This window comes from Gallinula chloropus (genome assembly GCF_964237585.1).
Source record: "Gallinula chloropus genome assembly, chromosome: 35".
Taxonomy (NCBI): Eukaryota; Metazoa; Chordata; class Aves; order Gruiformes; family Rallidae; genus Gallinula; species Gallinula chloropus.
The window spans coordinates 1,786,418-1,799,965 of record NC_140120.1 but is presented as its reverse complement, the minus strand read 5'-3'; the positions used below and the strand labels follow the sequence as shown (position 1 = coordinate 1,799,965).

The following is a 13,548-nucleotide window of genomic DNA, read 5'->3' as shown; positions in this document are numbered from 1 at the left end:
TTCAAACCACAGACAGCAGCTTTGGGTGGGAAGAGGGACCCAGGGAAGTTCCTTCTGTTGTAAGAAAAAGATCCATGGGTCAGCTTTGCTCCCAGCTCCAGATGAGCCTTGAGAAATCCTACAGGGACTTTGAGGAACAATATCAAGGAAGCATTTTCCTGTAGACAGAGTCTTTGCTTTGACTTTTCCTCTCCTGTGGGCTGTGCTGACTGTGGGAGATGAGAACTTATTTCTCCCCAAAGAATATGCAATGAAAACTCAATTCTCATTAAGACATGTGAGCTTTTCCTGAGCCCTGCACACACAGAGGTTCCCAGGGCAGAGCCCTGATGTCAGGAGGGGTCTGCAGAGCAGAGCTGAGCACAGGGCAGTTTGGATGAGGTCTGTGAGCACAGAGCAGGAGGTGACATGGGCAAAGAGAAGCAGCTGCAGGGACAGCTCCAGGCAGCAGATACATTGGCAAGGAGGAAGAGTGAGCTGCTCCCAGCAATGCCCTGGCAGTGGGGATTTGGTACCTCCCTGACATCACCCACCGTGATGACACTTTCCCACAGCAACCCCCTGGTCTCTGCCACCCAGCACAGACTCTGCACCCAGACTTCCATGTTTTCAGTCTGAGAAACCTGCGAGTACCTGTCTGTCTGTCCCTGTCCTTGCAGCCCTGGCTGGACTGTTTCTCACTGTTTCCCTTCCTGTCCTTGCTGCCTTTGTCCCACCATTACCAAAGCTCCGCTCTGCCCTCGGGTGAAACTGGAGTGACAGTGCTGAAAAGCTCATTCCTATCCAGAGGGGATTTAGTCTGAGATCACACCATCCTTCTATTCACTGACTGCTGCCAGGCAGGACTGAGTTCTCCAGAGCCACAGCTGACCCTCCTCCCAGCAGTGGCACGCTCAAGCCAGCACAAAGCAGACCTCCCAAAAGGGTCCTGACAAAAGTCTCCTGAATACAGGGAGTCAATCTGAGGGCATTCCCTAAGAATTAGAAGACGTTTTCCTAAGAGTTCCATCACTTCTCACTGTGTCTTTTCCTCCTTTCACAGGTCTCCATACCTGACAGCAGCAGATGTCCAACAGCAGCTCCATCAGCCAGTTCCTCCTCCTGCCCTTTGCAGACACACGGGAGCTGCAGCTCCTGCACTTCTGCCTCTTCCTGGGCATCTACCTGGCTGCTCTCCTGGGCAATGGCCTCATCATCATCACCATAGCCTGTGACCACCACCTCCACACCCCCATGTACTTCTTCCTCCTCAACCTCTCTGTTAATGACCTTGGCTGCATCTCCACCACTGTTCCCAAATCCATGGCCAATTCCTTGTGGGACACCAGGGCCATTTCCGTCTTGCGATGTGTGGTTCAAATCTTTTTCTTTACATTTTTGTTCTCCACAGAGTACTTTGTTCTCACCATCATGGCCTATGACCGCTACGTTGCCATCTGCCACCCCTTGCACTACGGGACCCTCCTGGGCAGCAGAGCTTGTGTCCACATGGCAGCAGCTGCCTGGGCCAGTGGGTTTCTCCATGCTCAGCTGCACACAGCCAGTACATTTTCACTGCCCCTGTGCCATGGCAATGCTGTTGACCAGTTCTTCTGTGAAATCCCCCAGATCCTCAAGCTCTCCTGCTCAGATGCCTACCTCAGGGAAACTGGAGTCCTTGTGGTCAGTGCCTGTTTGTATTTTGGTTGTTTTGTGTTCATTGTGGTGTCCTATGTGCAGATCTTCAGGGCTGTGCTGAGGATCCCCTCGCAGCAGGGACGGCACAAAGCCTTTTCCACCTGCCTCCCTCACCTGGCTGTGGTCTCCCTGTTTGTCAGCACTTCCTTCTTTGCCTACCTGAAGTCCCCCTCCATCTCCTCCTTATTTCTGGACCTGTTAGTGGCATTCCTTTACTGTGTGTTTCCACCAGCAGTGAACCCCCTCATCTACAGCATGAGGAACCAGGAGCTCAAGGATGCCATGTGGAAACTGGTGACTGGATGCTTCTAAGCAGCAATAAACTGCTGATCTCCTTCTGCATATCGCTGGTCATGGAACTCACATTAGGACCAGTCTGTATTTAGTAGGGACTTTTCGTTTCTGTGGGCTTTTTCCTTCTGTTTTGTCTCTGATGTAATAACACCTTCATCCCATTCCTCATGCAGTGTCTCCAGGTCTTGTTTGACTCAGACATGGCAGCAGGAGAAACACTCCCCTTCCCCTGTACCTGCATCACCACCAGTCTGCCTCTTTCATCTCCATTGTCATTCAGGTGTTTCCACCTATACTGATGTAATGGCGATGCCTAAGGACATCTTTTCAGCAGTCTTGCTGGTTTTATGCACTTCACTTTGCTCTCAGGTTTTCACCTCTGCTTGTTCATCGTTCAGATGCCGTTCAGCTCTCTCATACCTGCTTTGAGCTTCAGAGAGCTGGAAAACATCCCATCTTTCAGCAGTCTAATGAACTGTTCTGTGAGAAGGTCAGTGTGTTGAGAAGTGTCCTTTCTATGGATCTGATTGAAACTGTTCTGGGAGAGAATCTGCTCTGAAAGCTGACCCCCTGCACACGCTGCTTGGCCGTAGCAGCAGCTGAGGAGAGAGATTTCATGGGTATTAAACTGTGTCATGTTGAACTGCTGTTTGTTGTCAGAGAAATCTGTCTGTGCCTGTGAGCACAGATGATGCCAGGAAAAGTGTTGGGAGTCCCAGGAGGCCAGTGAGGGAACTGCTGGGTTGGGGAAGAGTAAGATTCTTTATGCAGGGCTGGATCTGAAAATACTGCTTTTCCTGCCTGTCCAGATCTCCTTAGGAGACTGACACCCATTGCATAATGTGGCTGTCACTGCTTCTATCAACTGAGCCATGGCAGGAAATAGTCGTGAAGGGAAAATATCCTCCATTGTAATATCCCTTTGAAATGTTCATCATTAAATACCTAACTGAAATCCCGTCATTTGTAGAAGTCTGGATTTTTTTAATGAAAAGGACTTGAACAGATATGCTTTTTAAGGCTTTCTGTATTTCCATGAGCCCCTATTGTATATTTGCTTCTGAGTCCACAGAACTCAGATACCAAGATGAGAGTGAAGAAACCTCTTAAAATGTCAGTCAGACCTATTGCCCAAAGAACCTTGAAGCGTTCATGGGCCCTACTGGGAGCCATTACTGACAAAGCCTCCCCATGAACATCTTACACCTCACAACTGGAGGCCATGAGGACAAACCCAGGCACAGCGCTGGCAGCTCTGATGCTGAGGACACCCTGGCTTGGTCTGATGAAGCAGAAATGCCAAGTGCTGAGCCCCAGCCCTTTGGCAGGGAGATCCTGACCCTCACCTGTGTCTCAGGGCTCTTCCATGGGATGTGGGGAGTGTGATGCCCAGGGAAGGACAGGGGTATGACACATGGATGCCTCACTAGGTTGAGTTCAAGGAGGCAACAATGCTCCATGGCTGTGAGGACAATGTGTCTTCTCTGAGGCCTCTGTTGGAGGGAAATCAGCCACAGCCAAGGGGGGAAAGTCAGCATTTCTATCAGGCCCTTTCAGCCTGGCCAGCACTCTTGGCCATCTGCACCACAGCCCATCTCACACTGCCCAACACCTGTGCCAGTTTCCCTGCAGGATGCAGGCACCCAACCCCTTTCCCCACCTTGTTCTCACCCCACCATGTCCCTGCCTGTACTGTTGTCTCTCCCTCCTCGCCAGCTGTTCCCAGATAAACCAAGCCACCAGCTCATCCACACTTCCTCCAAGTAACTCCAAACACCACAGCACTACCCTCAGAATGGCATTTCTCCATGCTCATAACCCATCTGCACCTCTAGTTTTAATTGCCATTCATTTGAAAAGGAACTTTCAATCTCTCTGGAGCTACCCCTATACTCTGCTCAGACTCCCCTTCCCCAGGCTAAAGAAGCCCAGACCTCTCAGCCTCTCCACACAAGACCCCTAACCCTGTCTTGGCAGAATTTCTTTCAACCTCGTGACTGTTCCTCCACACTCGTCCTGAGCTGGGGACCTCCCACTGCTGGACTCTCTGCTGGTGTCCACACCAGTGCTGAGTCAAACTGACAGTGAGTGCCTTTGCCTGGGTGGCCGTACTGCTCCCAGTGCTGCCCAATGTGCTCATGGCCAGGTTCCTGTGTAGCAGCCCTGGCTGCTGTGGCATCCCTCAGAACGCCCAAAGCTTCCTCCTTGACACTGCTGCTCCACCAGTCATGTCTGAATTCCCTTGATGTGCGGGTGTTGAGGCTTAACCCTGCTCACTGATGATGTCATCATGCATGGGAGATTCTTTTGGGCAGTTGGCATCAGCTGCCCTGGCAGTCCTCCCTCACAACAACCAGTGATCCCTCAGCTTACTTTCTAGTGCAGCAGCACGTGAATCAGGAAGGGCCTTGATGCTGTGCAAGCACTGGGCAGCAAGGAATAAATTATCATGTGTCACCAGTGCTGGATTGGTCACACAACAGGACGATGTGTTGGTTCTACCCCTGTTGTGGTTATCCCCTGATGCAGAACATCACAAGATCAGAAGGGGCAGGTCAGCTCTGTTTGGAAATGTTCTTGAGGTGTCTCTTTGTAAAACCACGGAGGGTTTTGCCAGGGTCTGCTGGAAGTGAAGCTCCATTGTGTCAGTGGTTAATGTGTGCGTGTAGAAGCCTCAGCTGACTTGTGGTGCCTCAGCAAGAGGCATTAAAGGACATGATAGAAAATAAATAAAAAAAGGAGAGAGTAATTTAAATGCTTCTGATGGTTCAGCCGCAAACAGTGGCTGAACACCACACACCACTGGCTCACTCCCAGAGGAGAAAGAGACAGAGCCTCTGTTGGTTGGGATAAGGAGAGTTTACTGAAAAAAGCACCATGAAACTAGAACAATAAACAGCCCATGACACTCATACCCGGTGAGAACACAGAATACCATACCCACCTGAGGATTACAGAGTGCTGCAGGACAGGAGGACCAACCCAACACCCCAGCTGCACTCAGACTGCCCTGGAGGCACCCAGGAGTGGTGCCCAAACCAGCTCCTTTATGGAGAAGTGCTGTCAGGTGGTGTGGAAAACAGCCAGGGCTAACTCAACCTCCCCAAGCAGCCAGCACAGGTGAGATAACTGTGGCCTGACCAGAACCAGGACAATATCCATACCTTTTTGCTCACTATCTACATCATGCCCAGATGGGTTTGCCTCTGCACTCCCAGTTGCTTTGTTTCCATTGTTGCAACCACACCCACAGGGCATTGGCCACCATCCAGGAGTGAGTATAGGGGTAGAATTTTGGCCACTTTTCTCATTTGGCAATGTTTAAAGCCAGCTGGATGGCTTTTACCTCTGCAAACTTGCCCTCTAATCTTGTTCATCATATTAGCTGTTCACTTCTTGCAAAAACAGGCTGAGCACTCCCTTCAAGAGGATCACAGGCACAATGACAGTCTGGTGGGCTGTCTACTGCAAACTGCTGCAGCATTCTTCCTGGAGAAATCTCTTTTTGTAACTGTTTATCCTTGCAGCTTGTTCATTCAGGATTGGAGGTGGGTTTCCTATCTCACCTCCTCATGTCTTCACCATGGTCATGCAGAGAGAACCACAGGATGTCTCTTGGTCTGTACTTTTTACTGGAAAAGGGGAAGTCCTGCTTCAGCTAGCTCTTTGAGTTGCCAGACCTCTCAAGACAACTTATCCACAGCTGAGACAAGGGAGGAGCAAAGACATTCTTCAAATAGACAGAGTTGGAAAGACACCTCAGCCACTGTCGGTGCTTCTCCCTTTCCCCAATCTATTACTGCCAGTCAGTTGGCATATGATGCTGGTGCACTCCACACAGACTTACACCACATGGGTGAGGAACATTAGACATCATCAGGATTGGTGGGTAGCTGCAGAGCATCAGGATCATAGTAATTCAACTCTCACATGGATAATCCCCTTAAATACTGCATGCTCTGCTCTGTGGTCATGCACTTGCCTGGCCAACACATGACTGAAGTTCTTCACTGAACTGGTACTTTACCCCACACTTGACAGAAGTCACCTCCAGAGGCTGAGGGCTTGAGACTTCCTTCCAACTGCCTTGTCAATGACTCCTTTTCTGAACAGGGATCCCAGCTGCTTGGCCTCCCTGCCTTCTAATTCCAGGCTGTGTGCCCCACTGTTCCAGCATCGGAGTAGCCAGGTGATGATGTGCTCCCTTGGAAGGCAGCTGAAATCTTTTCTCATTTCTCCCAGCTCACTCATGTACAAGGGTCAGGTTATAATGCTCACTCGTGGAGGAGAAACAGACAGACCCTCTGTGGGTTTGGAGGAAGACAGTTTACTGACAAAATCACTGTGAAAAAATGATAACATCACACTGCAAACTACACTCACATCCAGTGATAACAGAGAGTACTCCCCCACTTTGATGGGGGAGAGATGTCAGGTGGTGTGGAAAACAGCCTGGACACACTCAGCTCAGCTATACTAACTCAAGTCACCACTGCTGGCTGCTTGGGGAGGTGAACTCTTGCCTGGACAGAAACAGGACAGCTGTGCATTTAATCTCCCCTGTCTGTCACATATTTCTACCTGTCTGAAGTCAATTGTCCGTGTATGAAATCATCATTCTGACAGTGGATCTGCACACCAGTGCTTCTGGTTGCTCTCTGGATTTCCCTTCCCCTTCCCCTTGGACCATTCAGACACCTCTCAACCATCCAGCTGCTGCTCTGAGTTTCAGGGAGTTAAACCCTTGCCTTTCTGGCAGTTCTCTGACTCATTCTGTCTTTAGCTAACTTTTGATTTGTGGTGATTTCACAGTCTCCTTCCTCACTAGAACATCTCTCACAGGGTTAAGCTTTGTGACAGGTGAACCTCACTGGTGGCAGATTGCACTTGGCACAGAGTGAGGAGTGTTTGATTTAATGGTGAATCTTGTCAGGTTTCTCCTGTTGTTGGGAAAATAACTCCCTGTGTGCTGCCTGTGTACAGCCAGTTCTCTAAGGAAAGCAGGGGAGCTGGTACAGAGGGGCTGTAATGCCCCACTGTGGAGTGCAGAGAGAGACCTGATGTAAGGACAAGGGATGCAAGTCCCAGTTGGCTGGTGAGAGTCATGGTGGGCTTGTGGAGATGTGCAGCAAGGTTGTCCCCACTGCCTCAAGGGACCCTTTTTCAGACCAGTCCAGACCTCCTTAGGAGGCACCCTGGATCAATCTCAGTCAGAGGTTGTCACCTCTCCTCTACAGTGAAAATAATAACCTACACCCTTAAAAAGAAATCAATTTTACTCTGAGCTCCCTGTGAAACAGCTTCAATGGTCTGTACATCTCTTGAAGACTTGAAGATAATTACATGAGGAGACATAGCTCGTTAGGGCTTGCTTTTTATTTTTAATGAGCCCTGGGGTGCATTTGGTGCTGAGTCCTTGAAGCTCAGGTACTGAGAGGAGATGACACAAAAAACTCCATGTCAAAAGCAGAAGCCAAAGTCCCCTGAAGTATTAATGAGTCCCGCTGAGAGCCATTGCTGGCTGAGCCTCCCCAGGGACTCGTTAGCACAGGTAATTGGAGGCCATGTTGGCTGGTAGGCAAAGGCAATGTACAAGCAGCTGAGATGCTAAGCAAGACGTGGGTTGGTTTGATAAAGCAGAAAGGCCAAGCCCTGACCCCCAGCCCAGGGAAGACAGGTCCTGTTCCTCAGGCATTGCTCAGGGCTCCTCCTGGGGCAGTTTGGGGTGTGTAATGCTGAGGGAAGAACAACAGGATAAGAGTTTCTCCTCATTGTTGGCCCAAAGCCCAGCTAGAAATTCATCTGTCCTCCATTTAAATAAAAGAAAGAGCAGGGAGACCCTCCATCCCCTATCAGATTCAGGAGGAAACATTGTGGAAAGATGAGGACAAGGCTGAGGTGCTTAATGAAATCTTTGCCACTGTCTTTAGTAATAGGAGCAGTTGTACAGAGAGAATCCAATTCCCTGAGCTGGGAGACAGGGACAGGGAGCAGAATGAGCCCACCTCAATCCAGGAGGAGATGGTCCTGCTGCACCACAGAGATGTGCACAGATCTGTGGGGCTGAATGGGATGCAGACAAGGGTGCTGAAAGAGCTGGCAAGGGGGGTTCACCAAGCCACTTTCCATCAGTCCTGGCTGACTGGATCAGTCAGTGTAACCCCCTATATAAGAAGGGACAGAAGGGTGGTCAGGGAAATTACAGGCCTGATAGTTTGACTTCAGTCCCAGAGAAGCTGATGGAGCAGATCATCCTTAGCAGCATTATCCAGTTCATGAAGAACTCCCAGGTGATCAGGCCCAGTCAGCTTGGGTTCATAAGGGCAGGTCCTGTTTGACCAATTGGATCTCCCTCTATGACAGGGTGACCTGCTTCTTGGACAAGGGAAGGGCTCTGCATGTTGTCTACCTTGACTTTAGCAAGGCCTTGGACACAGATTCCCACCACCTGCTCACTGCTTGTGGCTTGGAAACTGTGGTGGTTCAGCCCCAAACAATGGCTGAGCACCACATGTTGCTCACTCACTCCCAGAGTAGAAACAGACAGAACCTCTGTGGGTTGGGATAAGGACAGTTTACTGACAAAAGCACCATAAAAGGGGAACAATAACAGCCCCAATTGCACTCACACACAGTGATAGCACAGAGAGTACCTTACAAACCCAAACAATAACAGAGTGCTGCACCATGCCATGACCACCCCTCCCCAGCCAGCCCCTTGGATGGGGAAGTGATGTCAGGTGGTGTGGAAAACATCCCAGGTGATCTCAGCTCAGCTGTGCTGGCTGCTTGGGGAGGTGAGCTCTGGCCTGACCAGTAGTAGGACATTATCCACCCCTGTTTCCACACCGTCTAAATCATGCCCAGATCTTACATTTTCAAAGTACTGGGAAGGTTCATAACATCAGTTATTGTTTACAACATCTGCCATGGACAAACATCCAGGAAATAGTATAGAGAAATATGTAATATGTGGCCTTTTTTCTCCTTTGGCAATGTCTAAAGCCAGCTGGGTGGCTTTCACATCTGCAAACTGGCTGGATTTGCCTACTCCATAGGCAGCTTCTGCAACTAGTCGTGTAGGACTCCATACAGCAGCCTTCCACCTCTGATGTTTACCAGCAATGCCACAGGACCCATCAGTGAACAGGGCATATTTGTTCTCATTTTCTTTCAGTTCACTGTACAGTGAGGTCTCTTCAGCACGTGGCACCTGTTCCTCTGGTGATATTCCACAATCTTTGCCTTCTGGCCAGTCTGTGATCACTTCCAGGGTTCCTGGGTGATTGGGGTTTCTTATTCCAGCCCACTGTGTGGTGTGACCCACTTGCTCCACGTAGCATGAATGGCATGGTGTGTAGAAGGGGCCTTCCCTTTGAACATCCAGCCCAGCACCGGCAGTCAGGGTGCCAGGAGGAGCTGGGCTTCAGTCCCAATGACTTCTTAAGTGGCTCAAACCCCTTCCTGTGCTGCCAGTATTTCCTTTTCTGTTAGAGTGTCTGGATCCTCTGTAGCCCCGAATCCAAAACCCCAGAGACTGACCTTGAGCCTCCCCTGGTGCTTTCTGCCAGAGTCTCCAGGTAGGGTCATTCTCCCAGGCTGACCTGTAGAACACATTTTTTACATCTGGCCCAGTCTGGACAGGCCCAAGGGCTACTGCATGGACTGTCTCCTGTTTGATCTCTTCAAAGGCTTCTCACTGTTCATTAGAAATCGTTCTCTTACCAGGTTACATGGTAGAGAGGGCTGACAATGAGACTGTGGTTTGGGATATGCATTCTCCAGAAACCCACAGTGCCTAGGAAAGATTCTGTCTCCATTTTGTGGGTGGGTGGAGACATAGCTGAAATTGTATTGATAACATCCACTGGGATCAGACAACACCCATCCTGCTATTTTATTCCTAAAAAGTGGATTCCTTAAGCAGGTCCCTTGCCCTTACTTTGTCTGATGGCAAAACCAGCTTTAGCAGAATTCAAGTATTTTCTTTCTAAAAAAAACTTCCTCTGCTGTGCTGTCCCATGCCATGACATCATCAATATACTGTAGGTGCTCTGGGGCTTCACCCTACTCTAATGCAGACTGGATCAGTCCATGGCAGATGGTGGGGCTGTGTTTCCAGCCCTGGGGCAGTTGATCCCAGGTGTCCTGGATTCTCTTCCAACTGAAAGCAAACTGTGGCCTGTGTTCTGCTGCCAAAGGAGACGAGAAAACCACATTTGCAATGTCAGTTGTAGTGTAGCACTTGGCTGCTTTTGACTCCAGTTCATACTGGAGTTCTAGCAGGTCTGGCACTGCAGCACTCAGAGGCAGCGTGACCTCATTCAGGGCACGATAGTCCAGCCTCAGCCTCCACTCTGCACTGGGCTTCTGCACTGGCCAGATTGCACTGTTGAAGGGTGAGCGGGTTCTACCAATCACTCCCTGACTCTCCAGTTGATGATCAGTTTCTGAATGGGAATCAGGGAGTCTCTGTTGGGTGTGGTATTGTTGCCTGTGCACCATCATGGTAGCAACCGGTACTCGCTGTTCTTCAACCTTTAGCAGCCCCACAACAGCAGGGTCTTCTGACAGCCCAGGCAGAAGAGACACTTGTTCAATGTTTTCTCTCTCTGAGGCAGCTATTCCAAAAGCCCACTGGTACCCTTTTGGGTCTTCAAAGTGCCCTCTCTGCAGGACGTCTATGCCCAGGATGCATGGAGCTGCAGATCATCAGGATCACACTAAATCATCTCTCACATGGCTCATCCCCTCAGATAATGGATATCTCTCTCCATGGCCATCCACTGGTCTGGCCAATACACAACATCTTCAATGAACTGGTACCCTGCCCTTACACTTGATAGAAGTCACCTCCAGAGGCTGAGGGCTTGAGACTCCCTTCCAATTGCCTTGTTACTGCCTCCTTCTCTGGACAGGGATCCCAGCTGCTTGGCCTCCCTGCCTTCTCCCTGCTGCCTGCCCCATTGTCCCAGCATCGCAGTAGCCAGGTGATGATGTGCTCCCCTGGAAGGCGGCTGAAGTCTTTTCTCATGTCTCTCAGCTCAAGGACAAGGATCGGGTTATAACCTCTGGTATTGCCTCTTCAGGTCCTTGCAATGGTCCCAGTTCATCAGCATCTCTCCCGATGAGGACTGATTTCTCCATGTATTTCTTCTTCTGGATAGAGGTGACTGACAGTCGTGCTGGTTGGCTGTCTGGATCAGCTCTGGGGTTGGCCTCTGAGGTTTGAGCACCCATGGTGCTTGTTGGGGAGACTGGAGGAGCTGCACTCTCTGAGGCACGGGTAGCTCCAGTGCCTGTTGGAAGGGTTCTTTCTGGCTCAGCTGTGGTGTTGGTTTCTGAGGCCTGGGCAGCCACAGTGCCTCTGGATCTGTTTGTCTTGTCTAGGTATTTTTTCATGCCCTCCCACACCCCATGCCACCCCTGACCCTTCAGCCCAGGGAAGACCTCTTGGCAATATTCTTGGCACAGTTGTTGGTAACACGTAGGTCCAGACAGACATTCAGGAGAGAGAGCAAGACACATATGCTGGTCTGAACATCCCAGGGATAGTCAACGTTCTCAACAGATGCTGTAAAAAGCCTAGAGGGAAAAGGGGAGGAGAAAGCACCCCTCACCTCATCCTCTACCGTTATCACAAAGCTTCAAGCCCCACATTGGGCTCCAAAAAGGGCTGTGGTGGTTCAGCTCCAACCAGTGGCTGAGCAGCACATGCTGCTCACTCACTCCCATAGGAGAAACAGACAGAGCCTCCGTGGGCTGGCCTAAGGACAGTTTACTGACCAAATCACCATGAAAGAACAGCCCACAGTGAATTTCACTTATTCCCAGTTATGACCCAGTCACTGCACAACATGATGACCAACCCAATGACTCGGCTGCACTAGCACTTCCCTGGAGGCACCAGGAGTGCCCCTCCCCAACAAGCCCCTTTTCTGGGGGAGTGATGTCAAGTGGTGTGGAAAACAGCCTGGGCTAACTCAGCTCTCCTGTGCTGCCTGCCTGGGGAGGTTAACTCTGCCCTGGCAAGATCCAGGACAGATGGGATAGGATTGGGATGGGGGTGGGATTGGGATGATGTAGTCAAGGCACCCATCGATCAGGTGGCATGTCAGTTTGCCAGGGTTGTTTGCCTGTGCAGCTGTAAAGTCACAGGCTGTAGGAGGTGATAACTGCCCTACGACCTGCCCAAATCCTTCCACAAACCCTACCAGCCAGGGACTGGCTGCTGAGGGAGGAGGAAATGTTGGAGAGACTGGAACAATGATCATTAAACTGTTGCCCAGTCAGAAGTGCAGGAGCTGCAGCTCCCATGTGTCTGTAAAGGGCAGGAGGAGGAACTGGCTGATGGAGCTGCTGCTGGACATGTGGTGCCTTTGGGTAATGATGGTCCTAACTGTGACCATCTGGTGTCTTTTCATTTGGCCAAAGGAATTCCCCACCAGGCTCAAAAATGCTCCTCATCCCAGGCAGCATTGCTCTATTGGACCTTGAACCCACTCATGTCTCTTGGACCACCTCTGGCCCTTCAGGTGACAACAAGGGTTGGTGTCTGAGCAACTCTCTCCTGGCTTCCACCCTCAGTAATTCCCATGGGCACTGGGACCAGCAGGTCCCATGCTCCTTGACATTTGCAGGGGGACAGAGACCCCTGCCTGTCCCTGCCTGGGGGTCCTGTCTCATGCAGAGACAAGGAAAGGTGATTGTCCTGCCCAGCTCTGGTTGGATCAGGAGAAAGGACTCTTCTGGACACAAGGATTTCTCCCCAGCCAAGGGAGGGAAAGTCAGTGAGAACTTCAGTTTCTTTCCAAAAGGGTTCCCTGGAGCTCTAGGGAGGAGTCCAGAGGGGATGGAGAGTATGATGCCTTCACCTGCTCCTCTGCTGTGAGCTGGGCTGGGCTCCTGGGATGGACAGTGGGAGCTCAGAAATATTGCAGCACTGCAGAGAGACAGCTCTGGCCAGGAGCAGCTCCTCTGCCAAGCACACAGGGCTGGGGACACTGCCTGGAGGCACCGAGGGGAGACCTGTGAGGCTGAGAGAGCTGATGGATGCTGAGAGCTCACTGGAGGAGAAATCTCTCCCTGGTATGTCTGTGGGTGCAGGGCAATGCAGGTTCTGTTCCTGGAGGGATCTCCTAAAGCTGGGACATGGGGCAGTGTGTGGGGTCTGTCAGGAGGACAGGTTCTCAGCAGGACCAGAAGGTGCTGCCTGGAAGGGATGCCCTTGTGCCCCATCAGAGGGACAGGGCAGGACAGCTGTCTTCTCCTGGGCATGGCTGCAGAGGTGGGAAACAGCGTGTGCACCCAGGGTTGCCCAGGGCTGTCCTTGAGAGCAGGGTCCCTTCACCCCAGGGGCTGTGTGCTGGGGCAGAGATGCTGCTACCACCAGGGTCAGCACTCAGCCTGGCTCATGGGCTTCAAACCACAGACAGCAGCTTTGGGTGGGAAGAGGGACCCAGGGAAGTTCCTTCTGTTGTAAGAAAAAGATCCATGGGTCAGCTTTGCTCCCAGCTCCAGATGAGCCTTGAGAAATCCTACAGGGACTTTGAGGAACAATATCAAGGAAGCATTTTC

The 13,548-nt window shown here is 51.0% G+C and overlaps 1 protein-coding gene across 1 annotated transcript; it reads left to right on the top strand.

Moving 5' to 3' along the window:
• Positions 1–1,065: 1,065 nt before the first annotated feature.
• LOC311203129 (olfactory receptor 14A16-like) lies at positions 1,066–1,989 on the top strand (the record flags this gene model as incomplete). The annotated part of the gene is made up of 1 exon (XM_084277763.1): positions 1,066–1,989. The coding sequence occupies one exon, from the start codon at positions 1,066–1,068 to the stop codon at positions 1,987–1,989; it is 924 nt and encodes a 307-aa protein (XP_084133889.1).
• Between the last annotated feature and the right edge of the window lie 11,559 nt (positions 1,990–13,548).